The sequence below is a fragment of the Talpa occidentalis genome, unplaced genomic scaffold (genome assembly GCF_014898055.3).
Source record: "Talpa occidentalis isolate TD23 unplaced genomic scaffold, MPIMG_talOcc4v2.1 talOcc4.11, whole genome shotgun sequence".
NCBI lineage: Eukaryota > Metazoa > Chordata > Mammalia > Eulipotyphla > Talpidae > Talpa > Talpa occidentalis.
The window spans coordinates 75,487,658-75,504,166 of record NW_023601104.1 but is presented as its reverse complement, the minus strand read 5'-3'; the positions used below and the strand labels follow the sequence as shown (position 1 = coordinate 75,504,166).

Below are 16,509 nucleotides of genomic sequence, written 5' to 3'. Positions count from 1 at the left end.
TAAGTATTGGTAAGAATATGGAAAATTGGAACCCTGATGCAATACTAGTTGGAATATAAAATGTTGCAGCTACTTTTGAAAATAGTCCCTCAGTTAAACATAAAGTTACATGATTCAGCAATTTAGTTTCTAGGTATACATCCAAGAGAACTGAAAACATATGTCCACGTAAAAACTGACACACAGATACTCATAGTGACATTATTCATAGCAGCCAAAAAATGGAAGCAACTCATAACTCCACCAACTGATGAAATGTAATGGAATATCACTTAGCAATCAAAAAAGAAATTAAGTACTAATAAATGCCACAACATGGATGAACCACAAAAACATGGTAACTGCAGGAGCCTCCCTGGTGGTGCAAGGGGTTGAGACACAACCTATGAAGCTATCCGCAGCCACTGATGCACAAGTTCCATCCCCAGCCCGGGAGCTACCCACATGGCGAGCAGACCTCTCCTGTCTCGCCCGCTGCTCCCCTCAGCAGTGTATTTCAGTCAGTCTGTCTGTTCTGTTCCCCACTCTGTCTCTGGTGAATCCTCTGTACCCCAGTTCTTATATGCATAAGTAAACAAATCTTTAAAAAATATTTGAAAAATAAAAACAAAACATGGTAACTGCAGAAGTCAATCACAAAGACCACATACTGTATGATTCTGTTTTAAAATGTCAGATTTAAACAATGTTTTCTAAAATCTCAAGTATTATGTTTATAATTAAAATTAAAGCAATGACTTCAGATAAAAAAAGAGTAAGAATCTTTGGAAATTCTAAATTCTGACAATAATATGGATCACAAATTTGGTTTCAAATTGGGCAACAATGAACTTTTCCTCCCCAACTATTTTGACAGTTTTTAACCTACAGAAAAGTTAAAAGAATAGTAATGACACCTCACATTCACAATTGTCAACATCTGCTTTTCTCTCTTTATAATAAACACATCATTTTATTTGGCTAAACACATTTCAATACTACACAGTTATTAATAAAAAGATGAAATAGTGTCCCTTGGAATAAAAGTAATAGACTTTGAGGTGATTACATTAAGTGAAGTAAGTCAGAAAGTGAAAGATGGTTTCCCTCATCTGTGGAATATATATCAGATGGTTTCCCTCATCTGTGGAATATAAATAGCCAAAAAACATACACAGACAATACAACAGGAACAAATCATGCACTGATGAAAGAATTTACTGGTTACCAGAGGGGATGAGGGGAAGGAGGAGTCAAGTGTGACGGTGGGGAGGAGGGAGATGGGGTACTGGCCTGGGTGGTTTGGAGAGGGTGAGTAGAACATGTGATTATACAGAGGAATAAAAATGTAATCTCAAAGTTAAAATTTTAAAAAATTAATTTAAAAATATATTTCAAAGTTAAATTGTAGTATTATGCCATTCATCCAGAAATACCTGCATGGATATATTCTAAGGACAAGGACACCCTCCTACATAATCACACCACCATTACACATTCAAGAACATGACAAAATTCAGTAATACACAATTCTATTCTAATATCTCATATTGTTCCAAAATGTCTTTTACAGATTTTTCAGGATTCAGGACTTTTAGCATATTTACGTCATTTTGCAACCACCATTACTACCAATTTTGGAACACTTTAAACACCCCCAAAATGAAACTTTACATCTGTAAGCAGTCAACTCCTAGTTTTCCCAGCCCTAGGCAACTACTAATTTGTCTATCTCTACAGACTTGTCTATTTTGAATATTTCATATAAATGGAATTACACAATATGTGATCTTTTGTGAATGACTTCTTTATTTAATATAACATTTTCAAGACTCCATGTTATAGCATATATTATTTTTATTTTTATTTTTATTTAAAAGAGGGGCCTACGTTTTGTTTCTTGTTGTTTTTTTTTTTTTTAAAGATTTATTTATTTATACAAGCACTGGGTACAGTCAGAAGCGCGGGAGGGTGAGAGAATTCACCAGAGCCATAGTGGGGAGCAGAGCAGGCAGAAGGACCGAAGTACACTGCTGAGGGGAGCAGCGGGCGGCAGGGGAGGTCTGCGCGCCATGTGGGACCCTCCTCCGGTGGCTGGGGAGCAGCCGGGGATCGAACTGGCACTGCAGAGGCTGCGGGCAGCTTCTCAACCCAGCGCTCAACCGCTATGCCACCGGGGAGGCCCCTATACCATATTTTATTTATTCATCAGTTGATATATTTATTCAATACCTTTAATATGAACAGTAAAGAATATACACATTTGAGAAAATCTTTAATGCAAAAGAAAAGGACAAATTAAACATTTAAAATAAGGAACTCAGAGGGGAAAAGGCAATGCAGGAAGAAGAAAACTTCAGAAATCTTTAACACTCTAAGATAATAGAAGATATATCCATTACACAAAAATGAAAAGTTAATTTAAAGAGAATATTCAGAAAACATAAGGAGGTCTTATAACTTAAAAATATGATAGGGGGCCTCCGTAGTGGCACAAGGGGTTAAGCACCGCACTATGAGGCAATCTGCAGCCTCTGCAGCATGATCCCCGTCTGGCCAGGGAGCAACCCACATGGTGAAGCAGACCTCTCCTGTCTTGCCTGCTGCTTCCCTCAGCAGTGTATTTCAGTCAGTCTGCCTGTTCTGCTCCCCACTCTGTCTCTGGTGAATCCTCTCACACCCCCCGCCCCCGCATCTCTGGCCTGTACCCCAGCTCTTGTATGCACAAATAAACAAATCTTAAAAAAATAAAATAAAAAAATATGATAGGAATTATTTAAAATTCAATACAGGGCCTTCCCAGTAGCGCAGCAGTTGAGTGCTGGGTTGCGAGGCTGCCCGCAGCCTCTGCGGCGCAGGTTCGATCCCCGGCTGCTCCCTGGCCACTGGAGGAGGGTCCCACATGGTGCGCAGACCTCTCCTGCCGCCCGCTGCTCCCCTCAGCAGTGTACTTTGGTCCTTCTGCCTGCTCTGCACCCCGCTCTGGCTCTGGTGAATTCTCTCACCCTCCCGCGCTTCTGACTGTACCCAGTGCATGTATAAACAAACAAATAAATAAATAACATGCCTCTATTAAAAAAATAAATAAATAAAATTCAATACAAATATTGGAAGATAATTTCTCCATAGGTTACAGATATGAGAAATCAGGGAGAAAATATTTTTCTAAGATAGTAAGAAGTTCAATTCAGGGATCCTAACATGCTAATAACATGAGTTGTAGTAACAAAAGCAAGAGAAGTTTTCAAAGAAATATTGTGAAAATAATTCCATGACCTGAAAGACGTGAGCGTCCAGATTAAGTTGAGTAAATTCTAAAACTGTAACGAAAAAATTGCCCACACAATTGCCCATGTATATCTACATGAATTTTCAAAAACTAAGAATAAAGAGAAGATATTCTAGAAAGAAAATCAAGTCATATTGAACACCAACATTGGAAGCTATAAGACAATGAGCATTGCCTTTAAAGCTCTAAAGGCAAATGATTTCTAAAATGCTACAATCAGCCAAACTATCAGTTAGTAGAGAAGGAATCCAACATCTTTTCAAACAACCGGGTGTCATATATTAAAGTCCCTTTCTCATGAAGTTATTATGAGACAAGAAAGGAAAAAGACAATGAATTAGAAAACAGAGGATCTACTATAGAGGAGATGTGAAAGGAATTCCCAGGATGATGGTAATTAAAAATCCAGGAAGAAAGGTGGGCAGCAGAGCTAGAGAGAAATCAGTCCCGAAAGAGGTGGATGACAGGGAAGGGACATCTCCAAAGGAAAACCAAACAAACAGGTTGCCTGATGTGTCAGAATGAGCTGACAGGAGGCCAATAGTAGAGTATGGGTTTGAAAACAGTTGACATGTAGAAAACTAAGAAATGAAAACACGAGTATCACTCCTGCGAAAACAAAAATTTGTATAAGACCAAAAAAAATGCAGTTTATCACATGGCTTAGCTATAAATAATATCAACGTTAATAGTAGATGTTAATCTGATAAATATGACAATTTACCTATATTGGCAAGAATAAGAGGGAAATAAGTATTTGTTTCAAGTGTAGAAGAACTTTAAGAACATTAAATCGGGCCTCCCTGGTGGCGGAGCGGTTGAGCGCTGGGTTGCGAAGCTGCCTGCAGCCTCTGCAGGGCCGGTTCGATCCCCAGCTGCTCCCCAGCCACCGGAGGAGGGGCCCGCATGGCGCGCAGACCTCTCCTGCCGCCCGCTGCTCCCCTCAGCAGTGTACTTGGGTCCTTCTGCCTGCTCTACTCCCTGCTCTGGCTCTGGTGAATTCTCTCACCCTCCCGCGCTTCTGACTGTACCCAGTGCTTGTATAAAAATAAATAAATAAATAAATACATAAAAGAATATTAAATCATGTTTTCCACAGAAAGAAGTCAGAAGATAATAAGCAAAATAAGAGAATAATATATGCATGTAATAAAAATATAATGATAATTACCAGAAAGAAATGAAATTGGTTTCCTCTGAGAAGAAAGAACAATTAGAAGTAGATGGGAAGTAAGGCAGGGAACTACTTACTATTTCTTAAAAGTTCTGTAACACTTTGGTTGTTTTTTTTTTTAAGATTTATTTATTTATGCACACAAGAACTGGGGTACACACCAGAGGTGAGGGAGTGGTGAGAAGATTCACCAGAGACAGTGAGGAACAGAACAGGCAGATTGACTGAAACACACTGCTGAAGAGAGCAGCGGGCCAGAAGGAGAGGTCTGCCGCACCATGTGGGTCTCCTCTCTGGCTGGGGATTGAACTCATGCTGTAGTGGCTATAGATAGCTTCATAGTGCTGCGTCTGAACCCTCTGTGCCACCAGGGAGGCCCTAAACACGTTTGTTTTAAATTATGCATCTGTATTCATGATTAAAAAATCACATTTTCTGAAATATCTAACATATCGTATATGCTCAAAAAAATTGGAACAGGGTCTCTTACCCTTTTATTTATTTTTTATTATAAATTTTAAATTTTTTTATTTTTTACATCATTGTTCATTTTTAAACAATATTTGCTTCCCCCCACCCCCTCAAGTATAGTCCCCATAGAATTTCCTTCACCAATGCACCCGTGCACCATCACCTCAGTCCCCTGTCCTCCCTCTGACCCCTCTCCTGCCTCCTCCCTTGCAGTATGTCTCTGCTTTATAATTGTCTGTTTTTGCTTTGTTGTGTTTTATACTGTTATTACTTTTTTTTACACTGATGTCTTATTTGGTTTCTCTATATTCCTGCTAAAAGTGAAACCATTCGATATTTTTCTTTTTCCTTCTGGTTTATTTCACTGAGCATAATTCCTTCCAGCTTTTACCCTTTTATTTGAATGGTATCTACATTATTATAGACTGAGTAGTTAATCAAACAATGAGTCTGTTTTAAGGCATTGTCACCCAATACTTATACATATCTCATGTTTGAGGACTAGAGTTTTCAAAACAATTATACTTCACAAGCAATTGACTCTTCCATTCTTCAACTACTCTGACAAGAAGTACCTGGCCATCAGTAAGATTCTCAGCATCCCAGTTGCTGCAACGAAGTAGAAGGGACTTGTCAAGGGGAAAGTTCAAAACAGTCTCAGCAAGTGATTTCAGGCTAAGTCCATTACAGAGCAAATTGTTTCTATAAGAAGTAAATAAAATCACATATTAAAAATGGACAAAAGAAAATGATAGAAAAATCAAAAAGACATAAATGGCTAATGAAAATATGACAGATCTCATTAGAAATCAAATCAAATACAAATTATATACAATTTTCATATCTATCAGATTTCACATATAAAAAACTATATCTAATATTGGGAAGAATAAGCTTGAAGAATCAGTCTAATACAAAATTCATGAACCTTTTTTACAAACTTTATGAAAAGGTTTAAGAGAAAAAGAAAAAAAAACAGTTAAATAATAGTTATCAAGATTTTTGAATATGAAAATTCTCTAAATCAGCAATTTTACTTTAAGGAATTTATCCTAAGGATAAATATACATAAAATTTCAGTATTTTAGTGCAGTACTATTTATAGTAACAAAGAATTGGAAACAACCTAAATGCCCAGCAATAGAAAAATGGTTAAACATTCATTTAAAATAAGAATGTGGATCTATACTGAGATGACATTATGCCCTTGACATATTAAGTAAAGAGAGATTGTGAAAGAAATCATATAATATGATCCCTTTTTGTTAAATATATATACTACATAACAAATGTATGTATGTGATTCTAGGTGTATAGAGAGAGGAAACACAGAGATAACTAGAAATATATTGATCAAATTTTCATGATGCTATCTCTGTAGGATTTGGGGAGGTTACAGATCTTTATATCTTTCTATATTTGAATTGGTTAATATTCATGTATTACTCTTCAAATTTGTAAAAAGATAAGACTATTTTCATTCATGGGTGAAGACGTAATAAAACCAAACAATACCCTATTTTTTCTGCTCTTCACTTTCTGATTAAAATAGCTGCAGGTTGGTGAAAAAAATGAATTTGTCCGAGGACTAGAGACTTCAACCAAGAGATATATGTGAAATTAAGAATCGATCTACAAAATTGGAGTTGACTTCTTGGATGCCAAGTGAGAGACGAAAGTTTTAAACTGGGACGCTTGCAGGTGGAGGTTCATGCCAGTGTTACAACATGCAGGATTTCCTCAGGTACTGCAGAAAATAGAATCATTATGATGATGAAGAAAAGGAGGTCTTTCCTTACAAAAACAAGCTGTACATTGGTGGATTCCACCACCCCCAAAAGGTAGCACTGATTAAAAAAAAGTAAACACAGATCCAAATATACTTAGATAAAATACATAAAATCTTGGTTCAATTATGTAAAAAATTTATAAAATAAAAAAATAAACACAGAGCAGTTGGTTTTGCAACTCCACAACTGTAAGTTAATTTTTTTTTCCTAAAAGGATTTTGCTAGTATGAGAAGTAATGGAAAGAAGGAAGGAAAAAGGAGAAGGGACTTTGTGTTACATCCTTTTCTTTTTTTTTTTTTTAATTTTTTTTTTTTTTTTTTATATAGAGGCATGTTTTATTTATTTATTTGTTTGTTTGTTTGTTTTGTTTATACATGCACTGGGTACAGTCAGAGCGCGGGAGGGTGAGAGAACTCACCAGAGCCAGAGCGGGGAGCAGAGCAGGCAGAAGGACCGAAGTACACTGCTGAGGGGAGCAGCGGGCGGCAGGAGAGGTCTGCGCGCCATGTGGGACCCTCCTCCGGTGGCCGGGAGCAGCCGGGGATCGAACTGGCGCCGCAGAGGCTGCGGGCAGCTTCGCAACCCAGCGCTCAACCGCTGCGCCACCGGGGAGGCCCAGTGTTACATCCTTTTCAATCTTCTCTTGCTGTGGCTCTTTCAGGAGTTATATGAACAAGATTTACTAACGCTGAAATTCATCATTTTTGATCTACCAATTACAAATGCTGCTAAATTAAAAAAAATGTTGGTTCAATTAGTGGAAATTAAGGATTTGAGGGAAACATAAAAATTGCTTTATTAAAATTTATAAAAATGGAATGGATGTTAATTAAATTTACTGTGAAAATAATTTTGCAATACATATCTACAGATAGATTGATAGTTATAAAATCACTATGTTGTACACCTAAGACTAATATAATGTTATATGTCACTTATATCTAAAAAAATAAAAGGTAATGAATGCTTATTATTAAGAAGCCAGACAAGGAAGCATAGTAGTAAAAGTCTTCTTTCTCACAGTCCTACCTATTCCTCAATAAAAATGACTGATAAGAATATGTTCTGGCTCCCTCTAGAACTTTTCTATGTATAAATAAACAGAAGGTTAGATGGAAGAATAAATATAGTTTCTTGATATTTGTTTTTTTCCCCCCCAGAAATCATGCAACCTTAATTTTTTTCTCCAAGTATATTTTGGATAGAAATAATCTGCTTACATCCCTATCTTACCTATTAGATTAAAGCTTCACAATCTTTTGTTGTACAAGAGTCAGTGGGATACTTTTAAGAGTACAATCTCCTAGAAATTGTACTTACTTTGAAGATAAGCCTGGGGTATGGCCTTGGAATCTGCATTTTAATAAGCAGATTAGGGGGCTCTGACACAGGCTCTGAGGATCACACTTTAGAGAGATTACACTGGAGAGAGTAACTTGGGCCATTTTCGGTTCACCCTATACTTCCAGTGCCCAGATATGTTAGGCAGTGATCTAGTTTGTTTTTACTGAGGTGGCACTGGCTTACCACACTGCATATGATTTAGGGGCATAGAGTCACACCTCTTCAGATCTTTGTCACCACTCATGCCCACTTCCAAAGCATCCATAACTTTTATTTTGCTTTTTATTATGCAACTTGCTTTTCAGTTAATGTATCACCGACTTCTTCCATTGACACTAAGTACTTATTTCACACTTTTTAACAGCTATGTAACTTTCCAATTATGTAATTTTTCATAATTCTTGAAAAAAATAACTATCAGCAATGAAGGGTAGCACTTAACTTTAGTTATTTTATTCCATTTAGGTCATTCTCTTAATGTTATTATTTGGGAAGGCTTCATACTTCCTGGGGATGAATTAAAGACAAAATGCTACCTTTACCACTTCAAAGTTTCACAAAGAGAAATTCCTAGACCAGACCATGTACAACAATCTCAAAAATAAAATCACTTTCAGTTAACATACAATAAAAAATATAGAGTAAGACGAGAAGAACACAGCATTACCCCCTCCAAAAGTGCTCTTATCCAAAGGCAACTGCCAGTAACAACTACATATAGCTAATGTCAGAAGAAACCGATAGCTCATAATGCTAAGTATAATTCTTGTATTATAATATCAAATTTCTTGTAGCATAATGTCCAAAATGTAATTTTAGTACTAAAGTGTATAATAATAAGTTATTATTAAAATTTTAATAAAATTTTGTTAAAAAATAAAGGCCTTATAACCCTTCACTCTTATTCCTAGAGAAGTTTACAGTAATATTCAGCTTTGGCCAAATTTTATATTGACACTTGGAGACTCTGCATTTAGCCAAACAAATTTGGTTCACCTCTCATTTGTATATACTCATAGAGAGGACTGTAACTGCAGAGTAAGAGATCTGTAAGGAAAACTAATCAGATGATGATGGTGCTAATGGTAGTAGTTAAGATGATGATGTTAATTGTTAAAATTTACACAGCACTTTCTAAATATATGTCAAACATCATTAATAATTTTTTAACATATTTTAACCCATTTAATTCTCACACCATCTTATGACATGGGAACACAATTGTCTTCACTTTACAGAGGAAGGAATTAAGGAATAGTGAGGTTCAGTAACTTCAGACATTCTCATAGCTGGTAGGAGGCAGCACTGGAACTCCCACCCAGACTGTCTGCTGCAGAGTCACCTTCAACACTACATATGACACCTCTAACAGCACAGAATAATGGGGAAGGTAAGTCTGGGAAAGGTGTCATTTGCTGTTATACTCCACATACTTTCCTAGAGTTTTAATTTTTTTTTAATTTATTTATTTATGCATACAGGGGCTGGGGTACAAGCCAGAGATGCGGGGGGTGAGAGGATCCACCAGAGACAGAGTGGGGAAGAGAACAGGCAGATTGACTGAAATACACTGCCGAGGGAACAGCGGGCGAGACAGGAGAGGTCTGCCTCGCCATGTGGGTTTCTCCCTGGCTGGCCAGGGATAGAACTTGTGCTGCAGAGGCTGCGGATTGCTTCACAGTGTGGTGCTTAACCCGTTGCGCCACCAGGGAGGCCCTAGAGTTTTAATTTTTTTATAGTAAATATTTTAAAGTTTTACTTGAAAAAAATGATACTTCACTTATAAAAGTTTTATTTATATAAGCAATATTACTAACTAAAATTTCATTTTGTACTAAAAAATTATGATAGGCATAGATTTTAATCACACCTTTCTTTACTTTGTCAAATTTCTACACATTTAACATCAGTGTTATTTGGGACAAGAAAAGAGACTATTTCAGTGCATGTTATTAAAAGGAAAATGCACTTAAGAAGGCAATTTAGATTTCATAAAAAAGTTAAAATAAATTTCCATAAAATAGAATTCCAAGGGAAAGGGAAATCTCTCTTCCTCCCAGTCAGCGACTAGGTCTACCATCATTTTTGGCCTAAAGCAGGGTATACAAACTCAAATGCTTATCAGAATGAGTGTGGGTTGCAATGGGAGTGGTGTGGACTCTGACTAATTGAATTAATAAGCCTGCTCATCCAGAGGACAACAACTGGCTGGGTAGCGAGAGACTCATCTTTAGAGCATACTTATTAATTCAATTTGTTTAACTGTAGCTAACTAGATTGTCTAATTTTTTTAAGAGAAGCTAGAAATACAGATTTGTTTTCTTTTTCTTAAATTTTAATTTTAGGTATTACAAGAATACAGACTGTTACAATTAATCTGATGTATTTAAACTAAGATTTCCCTAAAACATCATATGGGGAAGAAAACAAATCCCCTGAAACACTTGTGGCCCTAATTTAGTCAGCAGCGCCCATCATTTTACAACCCTTACCTGAGAGACACACCTTACTCAAGTTTCATCTAGAAAGACCAATTTAAAGTAACTAGTTTTCTCAGAAATTGGAATACTTTCTCACAAATTCAATATGCATATTAAAATCTTCAGGATTCTATAGGATTTTAGATGGTTCATTACTGATTTTCATCAATCTACAAATCTCACTAAAATATTTGCCTCACAGCTACAGGAAGCCTAGCATTCACAGAAAACATACCTCTGCCTCATGGCTAAATAACGAAGGTCCAGGTATCCCCTAACAACGAGGCCATAATCCTGCAGAAGCTTGCTGGCATCTTCTGAACATCCTACTCCAACTTTTAAAACAGTGCCATCTGCCAAAATGTCCAATAATGTTTTTGGTAGTGTTTTTCCTCCGCAGGTCAGCTTGGGCAAGCGAACCAAGACACAGAAGCCACTTGGAGAAGCTACTTGTAGGAGTGACAGAGGACTGGCTTTGCCTTCCAAATTCACCTGCAACAGAAAAACAAGGCCATGGTTCATCCACAAGCATAGCACCAAGTGCACCATGAAACTGTAGTAAAAAGGTATGGGGCCTCCCCTGGTGGCACAGGTGGTTGGGTGCAGCCCTGTGAAGCTGTCCGCAGCCTCTACAGCGCCGGTTTGATACCGGCCGGCCAGCGAAAATCCCACATGGAGCAGCAGACCTCTCCTGTCACGCCCGCTGCTCCCCTCAGCAGTGTATTTCCTCAGTCTGACTGTACTGTTCCCTGCTGTCGCTGGCGAATCCTCTCACCCTCCCACGCATCTGGCCTGTACTCCGGTTCTTGTATAAATAAATAAAAATCTTAAAAAAAAAAAGGTATAAGAGGCACATTCTTAACTTCTAAAGAGAGCAATTGACCAGTTTTTGATTCATATCTAAGGATAAGCCTATGATAACAAATGCAATGCAAACTGTGAAGCAGCAGCCCAACAAAGGGCCAAATTCCAGGATCTGAAATAAACAGTTCATAAACAGGGTCCAGCAGACACTATGGATCTTTGGGACATACATTAGCAGAGTCAAATTAAGTATACTCTTTTAAAAGGCTAAGGTGGCAAGAAAGAGTCAGGATCTGAGTGCCAATGATAAACATACACTTTTCACTATCTAGATTCCCAAATGAACATGCTAGTAACTAACTCATTTATCATATCCTCACTTTCTCAAGATCCAATTTTTTGAGAGTTAAGAAATAACAGTGCTATAAATGTTACCTACTAATATAACAAATCCTAGCAGTACAAAGTACTTTCTTAGCATTTTATGGTCATAAATATTGTTCATAAAAGAAAAATGTACATTGATCATAAGTTAAGATCCTTAAGAAATGAAAATAACTATATATTAAATGATCTAGTTCTTAAATTTTGAGGTCATAGGTAACTTGGAGAAAATGCTTAAAGTTAAGGAAGTTATCCCAGAAAAATTTATATACAAAATTCACATTAATTAGATCTCCCTGGTGGCACAAGGGGTTAAGCACTGCACTGTGAGGCAATCTGCAGCCTCTGCAGCACGAGTTCGATCCCCGGCCGCCCAGGGAGAAATCACATGGTGAAGCAGACCTCTCCTGTCTCGCCCACTGCTCCCCTCAGTGTATTTCAGTCAGTCTGCCTGTTCTGTTCCCCACTCTGTCTCTGGTGAGTCCTCTCACCCCCCCCCCACATCTCTGGCCTGTACCCCAGCTCTTGTATGCATAAATAAATAAATCTTAAAAAAAATTCATATTAATTAAAGATTCCCTAAAGCTGTTCATGGGACAAAGGTTATTCAATAAATGCAATCCTTCTCACTTTTCAGAAGAGAAAACATTAAGGCCTATTGGTGAAGTAGTTTGCTTAAATAATGAGAGATAATGGCAAAGTCAGATCTAGAACCTAAATCTCCCACTCTCAAGAAAAATAATTCTCAACCAAGATAAATTTTGTTCTCCCTCCACCTTCCCTCACCCCTCCATTCCATGGAACATTTGGCAATGTCTGGAGAAATTTCTGGCTGTCACAACTTGAAGGTGCGTAGTATACCCTGGTATCTAGTAGGTACAGACCAGAGGCTGCTAAACATCCTACAATGTCCAGGATAGTTCCTCACTGCCCCAAATGTTAACTAACAATGGGGAACCCAGATCTAGGCAGTTGGGTTCTCTGTCACATTATCAGTGTGCTAGATCTTTGACCAGGTGCCGCTGTGTATGCAAAATTATGTAAGGGATGAAACCTATCTTAAGGATTACCACCACATAGGAGTATCATGCACATACGCTCACACCACAGGAATTAAGTGGTAAATACCAAAGTAGAGAGATATTTCAGAGCTGGTGTAACCAAAATCACAAATAGGAAATAGTCAAGATCATAAAGAATACCTATTGAAAACCAAAATTTGGGAGGGGCTTTACCTTCAACTTCTGTATCAATGCTAAATCAAGTTTCAACTCACAAAAGCCTTAGGATTTGATTTCCCTTCTCAGGCACTACTTTATCAATGCTATTTCCATATCCTCAAATGAAAGCATGTCAGTGTCACCTCTAACGTGTCTATTTCTTGGGGCTCAGCCAAGATGAAATAGACCTTTGACTTGGGTGCCTAGTCTATAACATTTAATCAAGATGAGGTCAAATCAAGATGAGTAATTTCCTACCTCTATAATGCCAAATATGTCCAAGAAGAAGCTATAAATCTCTACTAACACATAGTACTGCTAATTTGACATAAGACTCACTGCAAATTCCTAAGGCTAGATCTTTGCACATCTTTTAGTCAGGTTGCTGACTAAAATACATTAAATACATAGGCAGATATATAAGTTGTCATTTTAATACTGTTAGTGAATTGTGCTTAAGATTCAAATGTATTATAATGACAGCTTCCCCACTAGGAATCCAAATGTTTATGATTTATACTGGATATAGATCTGGAAGCATAACTATTCTAGCAGAGTCAATTTGGCTTAAAGAATAAGATTATCTAGTCTTTACTTCTCATATATTCCCCTTTTGCTTTCTAATAATTTTTTGGTCTTAATTATCACTTATTACTCATAGTAAACTATGAAACCCTTGGCTTTCCAATGTTTTATTTAATAAAGAAAAAAATGAACCATTTAAATTTCATTAATATTTAATCCAGTAAATTCTGATTTTTCTTGATTAGTTAATTCATATAAAGAGTCATATATTATATACATATGTATTTATAACTATATACATGTAGACTAAACTTTGTTATACACATAATTAAATATACACGAAAGTAAACATTTCTAATGAATGGTGCCACAATCATTACAGTCAAGCAGATGCAGCCTCTGCCAGATCGCTAGCATAGCACAGTCAAGTCAACCCCTTGCATTCTTCAACACTGCTGCCAAAGGTGGGTCCGTGGGCCAGGTCTCGTCTGAGCTGTTTCTAGTGTTCCAAGACAGCAGAAAAGGTCTGTGCTCTGAGCACTGGGGAGAGGGCATTTTGTTATAAAAGTTCCTGCTTTCGGGCCTCCCCGGTGGCACAGCGGATTGAGCGCAGCGCTATGAAGCTGGCCACAACCTCTGCAGCGTGGGTTCGATTCCCGGCCAGCCAGGGAGATACCCACATAGCAGGGCCGACCTCTCCTACCTCGCCTGCTGCTCCCCTCAGCAGTGTCTTTGTCGGTCTACCTGTTCTGCTCCCTGCTCTGTCTCTAGTGAATTCTCTTACCTTCTTGCACCTCTGGCCTGTACCCTGGCTCTTGTATGAATAAATAAATCTTTTAAAAAAATTAAAAAATAAAAGTTCTTGCTTTCACAAATTATGACAGAATTTGTGTTGGGTGATGACTTCACATGCCATACTAGCATAAGTGACAGGTGCACCTGTGGGGAAAAATCTGATGATGAGAATTTCATCCTAGGGAATAAAGGTCCCAGTATCTTGCCTATGATAAATTCTGGGCCCAACACAAATGGTTCCTAGTTTTTCATCTACACTGCCAAGACAGAATGGTTGGATGGAAAGTATGTGGTCTGTCCAAAGTGTAGGGTAGCATGAATACTGTGGAAGCCATGGAGCTCTTTGGGTCCCAGAATGGCAAGATGAGCAAGAAGATCACCATTGCTGTCTGTGAACAAATCTAATAAATTTGATTTGTGTTTTATCTTAGCCACCAGAATATTCCTTCTGTATCTCAAGAAAGGAACCTTTCAACCTCATTTGCCTGAAACATTTTATAATCTTTATGATCTCTCTACAGTTCTTTGGGGTCTATGGTTTTTTTTTTATCCTCTTCCAAGTCTAGCTAGATTATAAAGTTAAGTATATGCTTACAAAATAAAAAAAAAATTGATAGACAAAATTTCTAACACCTTTTTTTTCTGTATTTCAGGGATTTACTTAGAGAGCATAGGTTTAGAAATCTTCCTTCCTCCCTAAGGACTAGTGGACAATCCATTTAGTTTCAGGATTCTTAAAAGTCCATAACTAATAAAACTTGATGCCAAGGTCCATGACTCCTCAACTGACCCCACGCAGGCAGCAGAGAATAAAAAATGATTTGGTTTCATCGGGGCTGAAATAGGTTAACTAATGTGCATCCCTACTCTGGAGTTAACATATCAATTAAATTTGGGCCATGGCGTTGAGACAGGAACGAGCTTGCCCTAGTCAAGTGACAGAATAAAGGCCCAATGTGGTTGGATGTTAATAAAAGAAGGATGGGAAGACTACAGAAGGAGACAGAATCAGCTAGGTGAAGAAAGTCCAAAGCATGTGAGTCCTTAAGAACATGTAGGTAACTAAGACATCTGAATTTTATTTAAAGCAGTAGAAAGATTTTAAGTAGAGTACTGACATGATCTGATTTGCATTTTTAAAAGATCACTTTAATTAATGTATAGAGAAGGAATTGCAGATACACAAGAATCCAAGCAAGGAAGAGGGTCAAGAGAAATTGCAAAGGTCTAAATGAGAGATGCTGAATATTCCCTATTTGCACTAGGGAGGAAGTAAAGGAAATGCAGAGAATGTAAACTCTACTTTAGAGAGAGCACTGTTGATACTTCCTAATGGGAAGGGAGAAGTTAATAGTAAGAAAAGGGAGTAGACCTCAAGCAAACAGGCAAAGCTAAATTATGGTGCTTAGGTATGCATATTTAAGTAGTAAGAGTATAAAGAAAAACAAGAAAGTGAGTGTCATGAAATCAGGATAATGATAACCTTAGGAGAGGAAAATGTAAGGCGACACAAGGGGCGCATCTGAGCACTAGCAGTCTCCTGTTTCTTGACCTAGTTTCTAGTTTCTCTGCTGTTCATTTGGCTATTTATTTTGTTTCTGGAACTAGGTTTAAAAAATACTCAAAAAACAAGTTTAATAACAGATTGGATAAAACTAAAGGAAAAAAAAGTATAAAAGAGACCTGAAGAAATTATACAGAATGAATCCAGAGAGACTAATATGTGTTAAATATAAAAGACACTATCAGACACATAGAATAGCATAAAAAATCAAGAATATAGCGATGGAATTCCAGCAAGAAAGGAGGTAGGGGAGCAACGGAGGAGTTAGAGGAGGAAGAAAAGGAGACTAGGGTAAGGTAATCTTCAAAAAGAACTTAAAAACTGGTAAAAGAGGGCCTCCCCGGTAGCACAGCGGTTGAACGCTGGGTTGCAAAGCCACCCGCAGCCTCTGCAGCACCGGTTTGATCCCCGGCTGCTCCCCGGCCACCAGAGGAGGGTCCCACATGGCGCGCAGACCTCGCCTGCCGCCCGCTGCTCCCCTCAGCAGTGTACTTCGGTCCTTCTGCCTGCTCTGCTCCCCGCTCTGGCTCTGGTGAATTCTCTCATCCTCCCGCGCTTCTGACTGTACCCAGTGTTTGTATAAATAAATTAAAACAAAAAACAAAACAAAACAAAAAAAAAAACTGGTAAAAGATACTAATTCTCATATCCAGATCTCTTGCTGATACTGAAAGTGGAAATACAGTAGA

The 16,509-nt window shown here is 37.8% G+C and overlaps 1 protein-coding gene across 7 annotated transcripts in view; it reads right to left on the bottom strand.

The window, feature by feature from the left end:
* Nucleotides 1-16,509, bottom strand: part of EXD2 (exonuclease 3'-5' domain containing 2) — a 63,478-nt gene that overhangs the window by 11,607 nt on the left and 35,362 nt on the right. For all 7 annotated transcript variants that reach the window (XM_037503565.2, XM_037503562.2, XM_037503564.2 and 4 more), the window contains 2 exons: nt 10,764-11,020; nt 5,489-5,615 (listed from right to left, as the gene is read on the bottom strand). In XM_037503565.2, the coding sequence (XP_037359462.1) occupies nt 5,489-5,615; nt 10,764-11,020 (384 nt within the window). The remainder of the gene's footprint in view (nt 1-5,488; nt 5,616-10,763; nt 11,021-16,509) is intronic.